This window comes from Augochlora pura, chromosome 9 (assembly GCF_028453695.1).
Source record: "Augochlora pura isolate Apur16 chromosome 9, APUR_v2.2.1, whole genome shotgun sequence".
Lineage (NCBI taxonomy): Eukaryota > Metazoa > Arthropoda > Insecta > Hymenoptera > Halictidae > Augochlora > Augochlora pura.
Genome location: NC_135780.1, coordinates 577,090 through 585,436, shown reverse-complemented (window position 1 = coordinate 585,436; position 8,347 = coordinate 577,090). Strand labels below are relative to the sequence as shown.

At 39.0% G+C, this 8,347-nt stretch overlaps 1 protein-coding gene across 1 annotated transcript in view; it reads left to right on the top strand.

Moving 5' to 3' along the window:
• Sns (sticks and stones) overlaps positions 1-8,347 on the top strand; it is a 116,063-nt gene that overhangs the window by 83,425 nt on the left and 24,291 nt on the right. Inside the window, exon 4 of the mRNA XM_078190681.1 lies at positions 1,949-2,137. Coding sequence (XP_078046807.1) covers positions 1,949-2,137 — 189 coding nt within the window. The remainder of the gene's footprint in view (positions 1-1,948; positions 2,138-8,347) is intronic.

Sequence of the window (8,347 nt, the reverse complement as noted above, 5' to 3'; positions counted from 1 at the left end):
AAAAACTTTATTTGCGCAAAATCCTGCCGTATCGAAAAGGTTAAACAAACCCTTCCAGACATATCCCAGTGTACCAGCCCCTTCAAGATCTGAGTAAAGTCATTTGGACGGTTTTCGAAAAAGTTATTCCGTTCGGAACGGTGCTCGAACACTTTCGCGAGCCGCTTTAAATCGCGGATGAAAGGCCGGCGGCGGGGTGGTTGGCAGCGGCTGTTGGTCGAAAACGTATTTACCAATATCGATAGCGGGGAGTTCGCAGATGGAGGCTGTTCCTCAACGATGCACCGCTGCCGAGCCGATCGACAGCACGTTGCATCAGGCCAAATGAAGTGGCAAATAACCGTTACTACGGGAGTTTTCTGGTCAATGCGTTTGTGTTTTCTTCCGTTCCCGCAGCCCCCCGCGGCCCCCCCGCGGCCGAAACGCTGACGAGAGGAACGTTCCGACATTTTTCCGAACCGTATTGTCTTCGCGGTCGTTACCGGGGATCGCGGGGGCGGGGGGAACTCCGGGCGGACTACACCGGAAATGTCTACTGCGGAAGACGGTGTGCTCTCGAGATAATAAATACTTGGCGCAGCGGTATATCAAAGGTTTCAGCTGGTTTCTCGGGATATACTTCGACATTCTCGATTTTCATAGGCTGCGGATTTCTGCGGTCATTGTTTTCTCGAACTTCTACGTTTTCTAATCTATGTCTCTATTTTTATTTGCTATTAATTTCATTCTTTTATGATACGTTATCTTTTAAGTTTTATTTTATTGTCTTGTTTTCTATCGTATAACACAATATTGTAGTATAAAAAATATCTTAGAAACTGCACTGTAACATGTATAATAATAATAATAATATAATAATAATATATAACAATATAATAATAAATATATAATATGAAAATAAAGAAGTGAATAGATAAATACAAGCACGATCACCGAACTTGTTTTTAAACTCGTTCCACGATATCCATCTTTGAGATCCGCAACGATAAAGGAAAGGTAATTTCTCTTGGATAATAAGACACGAGCCGGGAAAATAAAAGTACAGTGACAGGTTTCGTTCTTTTTCTTCGTTCGAAGTGCGCCGAGGAAAATGAAGTCGGCTGAAACTAACTTCGCCGGCAAAACTGGGTTGCAGTATTATAATATCCAAGCAACTATAGTATAGTTAACGCGCCATCTGAACGAACATTTAGTGCAGATATTAATACGGCGGGTCTATTAAAAATCCACTCATCATTAATGCAATGTTATATGGATGTTGTAAGAATATGTAACATCGCGGAAGTATTCTTTCCTGGTCGCAAGAGACATAACGATGCGGAAAATCTTCTGCGCGATTACCCGCCTCGAGTTAATGAACTCGTCCTAAGACGCTCAAAGAAGCGTTTAATCAACTTCAATGTCTAAATATACGTGCGAATAGAGGAATAGGATATTATTTTCCCTTCTGATATATTGAAATTTTATATTTATCGAGCGTCGCGTAAGTAGATGCATTTCGGAAGCATTTAAAGTTATTTTAAAAATTATTTAAAGTGACTGACGTAGTACTAGGATAACTATAAAATGTAATAGACATTTGGTTCTAAATAATTGCATCTCGGAATTATTTGCAAATTGATCGTTAATTTTTATATATAACACTGTCATCGCTTGCAACGAAAACGTCTTGAGCCATCCACTTCCATTATTACGATTACTGTTATATAAATCATTAATATATATCGTTTATATAAATATAAATAACTAATAAACGTATATAATTTACATAAATATTAATTACTAATATATGTATATAATTTACATAAATATTAATAACTATACATAATATCTGTTTAGCGTCTAATAATCTAATATACTCTACTATGTCTATAATATAATATATAATAACTATTTAGCGTCTGAATCCTGGACTAGACTAACCAGAAGTATGTTAATGTTGTTTCAGCTCCTCCGCAGAAGGTGGAAATCAGCAATCACCCGGACAGGAAGACGATCGAGGTGAAAGTCGGTGAATCGCGACGACTCGAGTGCATCGTCAGATCGGCGAAACCTGCGGCGACGATCGTCTGGTACCGCGGCAACGTGCAAATCAAAGGGGGCGACACGAGCATCACACCGATCTCCATCGAGGGCGGTAAGTCATTTGATCGGGAACCCGAGCCACCCGAATTGCCAAAGTGTCATTACGCTTGTCCCCGGGACTCCTTATCTTTTCCGGGTAAGGAGCCGACGAGCATCAGGCTCCTCTAAGAGGACAATTTATGTCGAGCTTTATCCTGGCTGGCTTCTTTGCATAAGAAGATGTATCTAGGGCTTTGTCCGGGGAATTTTATTTACAGGCTCTTTCAGGCATACTGCATACCGAGTCCGCGAATATATATTCCCTGTATCGGAACTCCTCAAAGGAATTAATCGAATCTACACGGAGTCGTTGTCAAATATTCATGAGCGTTCTACCGTCAAAAAATGATGTCCGCTGGGAGAACGTAACGTGGAAGTTAGGGCGATTGTTCGCCGTTCAAAGATACTCAGACACGAAGAAATTAAATTCGATTGAATTAGGAATCGTTCGAGTTGTTTTTTTACGTGCAGAATATTTATTTTTATCATTATTTCATTAATCATAATATCGTGTTGCCTTTAAACCCTAATATACTTAGAATCAGATGCATATATTAACATTTATATAAATAAAGTACAAAATATTCTACTTTATAATAATTCTAATATAATCCTTACAAAATATGACAAAAATATTGTCGAAGAGAAGCCATAAATTCTCTTAATAACAATGAACTTTATTAATTCTCTTGCCGATTAGAAATGATCCGTGCCGTGCAGTAAAATAAAATAAAGGAAATAAAACGAGAGAATAAAATCAAACGAATAACATAGCACAAAATACAAGAAATGAAATAGAATCAATCGAGGATGATTCGTTTAGAAATTGAAGTTGAGAACACCATCGAATCCGGAACATAATTCAGACATTGTTGGACTTAGTGCCGCGCGGAAACAACGGTGGCGGAAGATAACAAAAGGCGAGCTACGGTCCGAGCTTCCTACGGCTTAACGCGGAGAAGTAACGACAGTTCCAGCGAAATAACAAAACGAGGCAAGACTCGAGACTCGACAAGATAGATCGAGCAGAAATAATTGACGCGGAATGACGGCAGGAAAGGGGAACGAGACGAATGAGTTTTCTTGCCGAAATTAAGTCCTTCCTTCCCTTCCACAATCTTCGCCAGCTATGATTAATCTTTGTTTACTTGATCGCGGATTACAAAGTAAATTTTATTTTACCCTGCCCTCCGCTACTTGCAAACCGAGACGTCATTAATCAAATTTAAATAATGAGGAGTCGGAAGTCGTCGTTCAAGCAGCCCACTCTCAACCCTTCAATCCAAGTGCCTGCGAAGACCTATCCGCAACATTGATATCGTAATCGCTTTTTACATTAAATTATTATTATATTTTACATTACACCTCGTGTCTTACTTAAATAATTGCGACAGCTTGGAATTAATTCAGTCGCGTCCTTTGTTTCTTTTAATTATTTCGTTATATTCAGCCAGTCCGTTCCACTTATATTGCTAATTTATAATCCACTTATATTGCTATTTTAATCTATTTTAATATTATCAGTATTATTAATATTATTTCTCTATTTTAATCTATTTATATTGCTCTTTATAATCGTATCAAGCCTCCGATTAAATAAATGCAACAAAATTCACACTGTCTTTCGAAACGATTAAATCGAGAGCGAAGTTCAACGTAAACTATTGCAAATTTATACTACAAAATAATTACTTTGTTAACACAGTTTAACAATGATCGTTCGCAAGAAAACGTCAGACAGAAAAATCGCGAGAAATCATGCCAGACGTGTTCCCATCGTTCGAGGTATCCCCCCTTAATGAAATCTAAAGAAGCGTAATCTCCCGTAAGTAACAATTAACAGCGCTCCCTATAAAGCAAGGAGTGGCCCATAAAATTCCTGGAGTTTGAAAACTGCGGTCTGCGGAACACCGGCCCGCCGGTAATAAACTAAATATTCCCCGGGCGAGGACCGGAGGACTAAATAGGGAATCCTATGAAACTATCCGGGCGTAAACATAAACTTTAATAGTTGAAAGAGCCGGGCCGCGCGCACCGTCAGACACTATTTCACCGGATCCTCCCGGCAAAGACGGGAACTCCGCCGCGTTAATCCCGATGAACGTCGGTCAATCGATCGGGCCGGAAAAGCAACGGTTAAAGTGGATTCCCGGGTCGATTCAAGCAAGTCTCTCCGCGAACCTAATTCACCTTAATCCATTTTTACTGACAATTAAAGTCTCGGACTCGCGCGAGGCTCGCGTCGTCGGCGTTGAAACAACACCTCGGATTGTGCCGCAGTTATACTTTTTCAGAAAATCATGCGAACCTGTAATTTGTAAAGGCTCGATGAATCGTTGTTCGTTCTTAATAGAGTTCCAGAGCTGAGCGCGTTTGGAGTAGTTTGACTAATAACTGGAGTAAGGATTTTTATGCGAAATCAAGGTTGTGTGCATTATTTGTAAAAAGCAGTAAACAGTGTCAAACATTTATACGTGTCTTCAGAGATCCTCAAGTAACATCGTGGTTGAATTTTTCTAGTAGAGCCTGTGTTTTGTATTTCACTTATTAGCATATACTTTATGTTTAAAACTTTGATTAAGATAGTCATCAGTCGCAACGGGTTTTACCAAATGTAACTGCTTCTGGCGTGTTAATACTTATTTTTCTCTTGTACAGGTATACTGTATATAAATATTATTGCATTTATCAATTTTAAGATATAATTTTTCGCATAAAAATGATACAACTCGAATTTTTAATTTTATTTTTATACGTAAAAGTTTATTTGATACATTACAAGAGCATTTAAGACATTGTAAGACATATTCCAATTCTTTTCAACCTTTCTACCGTTTTAATTTGCAACCACCGAATTTGTCCACGAACGCATAATAATGGATGTTCTATTTTATGCGTTTCTCGCATATTTTTCCGTATCTGTACGTTCGGGCCGACGCGTCTGTGATCAACCCGATTCTTCGGGTTGATTAAATCGCGGCGAGCGCCTTGTCCATGGGATTTAAATAAAGATAACGACCGGCTCCGGCCGCTGTCAGGCTCTCTTTCATATTCATTAATTATTGCGCGAATCCGGCGAAGGAAAACGGGATAGCCGGCCGCGAGTCTTTGCTCGTCGAACCATTATGGCCTTTTTTTTTTATACCGCCCCCCGTGCCCGCCGATCCTGCCTATTACTTCTGCTTCCGCGGCACTCATCTTTTATAACATTTCCCTCTCCGGCGGCGTGTTTTCTTTTATCCTGAAGCGCGCAGTTCGGCCGGATCGATAGCGCTTCGGTAGAACCGATTTTACTTCTGAAAATTGCTCCTTCATCTCCGCCGTGCTACGCGAAAAAAACTGCGACTCCACCCCCGCTATGCTCCACCGCCATCTTGCGTTCCTCCTCTTCTCTACGGTCTTCTCTTCTCGTCGCATGATGCCATCTTTCTGCAAAAAGATTCTCAAATTGCAATGTCCTACTACTCTAGTTGCAACTTTTAGTTAATAATCGCTATTCTCATAAACAGTTGAGTATTGTTCAGGTTAACGTTATGTCAAGATTATGCGATTACAAAGTGCTTTGTTCTCGAGCGTAATTAACTTCACATTTATCGAATGAGACATACAGAATTTATTCATATAATTTGTTAACAAATACTGCTCACAATGTCAAAGTAAACTATAAATATACTAAAAACGTACTATATTTTTAAAATACTTGGACAATATTGATAAATGCGATTGTTAAGTCTCCAAAAGCTCGCACCAATGCCGCACAGACATTTAAATACTCCGATTACATAAAATAAAAATCCGATAGATGACAGATGCGCAATTGCTACGATAAAAACGTAAATTGACGACGTACATTTTACGTTGCGGCGGGTTTAACATCCCCGCTGGATTTTCAGCTGATTGAAAATCTCGTCTCTCGGGGACAATCGACTCGACTCGTCGATGAAGTTTGTTAGAAATAATTCGAGAAAATCGCGTTTTCGCGATAGCGTTAACTAAACGCGATTACTTTGCACGAACGCCGGAGGTAATTTTATTGTGCTGGATTGATCGAAGTTGGAAAGCACGAGTTTTCTAGGACTTTTATCGCGGAAGACGGGGGATCTACGGATCTGGAAGAGTTTCGGGAAGGTTCGTAAAGAACGGTTTACGAGCGATAATTGCGTGGAGTTTACGAGTTAATCGCAACGTCGGGACTATTGTCATATTACTGCCATTGTTTCTTGAATATTTTCCACGGCGACGATGTACTCGGAAATTGCGCCACTGGCGCAAATACTTTTTCATTGCATTTTCTTATCGGATCGTGTAAAACTGTTAAAAGACCATACTCGATTCTATTGCCGCTAGCGAAAATGGCCACGTTCGCGCTTTTCTCGCAGCAGAATGTTTACAATTCGTTCATTATTCGTTCATTCGAAGCAGCATTATTTTAAAATAAAATTTCAAACACTTTGTCCTAACTACGGTAGATTTACTTAATTCACGTAATTTCGCGCGATCATCTGCAACGGTATTGTAATCGCCATACGGCGGGTCTTCGCGTTAGATTAAAATTGTCTGAAACAATTGCGCGAGTCGAATACAAAATTCCATCTTCTATGAATTTTAATGCGTCGAAGAAGCCGGCGGGGATATTCTTAAACACCTCCGTAGCTGTCTCTGTTGTACATTTCCGTTTTAATTAAATAACAAGAAATTAATATTTCAAAACTTCTACACGCAACCGCTCTGAAAATTAATTTCATCGAAATAGTTCACTGTATTACTTCCGAAAATCATTTTATATACAGCGAACCGTGAACGCGTTTTAGAATTACCCGTGAAGAATTATAAAAATGCAAAAATCATTCGAAGAGTAAAGAATGCTTGAACGAAGCGGCGTCGGTTCGTGGTAAATCGACGCAGACGAGAAGAAAACGGGCCGGTTTCGAAGGTTTTAATTATGGTCGGACAACATGAACGGAAAGGAACACTGAGGGGAACGGTTAGAATTAATACAGGACCGGCGGAAGTATTTCTATCGGGGCGAGTGTACGCGAGTTACGGAAGGGAAAAATCTTCGCGCAGCCTGTACGGCGATAGATAAAAGTTTCAAGCAGCTGGAACAAGTACTGCAAACCATAGTTACGACCCCGGAGATCATGAAACGTTAACTATGTTAGAGGTGCACGAAAAGAAAGGAATATGGGGCGAGCTACGGTGAGGGAAGTGCATTGTTGGGAAGGATATAATGGAGCAACTAAGACACTCTATTAAGTTATTCTCTAGTGTGCTTTCCGGGGAAAAAAGAAACATTGCCGGGCAGAATGGGCCGCGTTTATATATTAAACCGGCCAGAAAAATGATTTGAGGTCCGCGAACGAAGGAGACTGCGCCAACAGTCTTTCTAGAAAACGATGTCCGCTGATGTAATTTCCATAACCCTTTACGTATGCTGGAAAAGAAGCTCTACTTTGCATTCGTATTATAAATCCTACAAAAATCATGACTAAAATCATAAACTGATTTCGTCATAAATATCATCAATTGAACGGTACAGTAATTACTAGCTTGTTTATTATTGTGTAAAATGAATATTGTTTTCCTCAAATTCAATACACTGGAGCGAAATGAAAAGTTATTTACTTTCTTAGTAGTTTCATTCGGGAGAAAATAATGTAATAATATATTCAAATTCTTCCAATGTTTTAATTTTAACTATACGATTTATTTTTATCAATGCCTAATTAACACGTGCATTTTAAAATCTTCAATAATTGTATGAAATTAAGGCGTTTTATACGTTTAAATTAAAATCGCGATAAAACTAAGAAATTATTCTCTTATTATATTATACTATTAAGAAATTGTTATCTCTTATTATACGATTAAGAATCGATTATTTCCTATTATATTCTTAATAAATTAGATATTTCTTACAATTTTATAATTTATTCTGTAAGAATTCAGAAATATTTGTTAGTAGAAGCATTTAAAATGTAGAAAATCCTCCGTGGTAAGGAAAATATTACGAACATCGTAGACGGAGTAAAGAAAGTGGCCGCAAAAGTAGAAGAGGAAGAAAGAGATCGTGTCCGACTGTCAGTTCAGTGTCACGGAATTCTTTAAAAATTTATCCGCCGGCACCGACGGAGGAGCAGAAGGAATCGGGGAACTATCATGCGTAGCAACGCATGCGGAGGATATCACAAAAGTTTTGGAATAGACGCGATCCAAGTGGTCC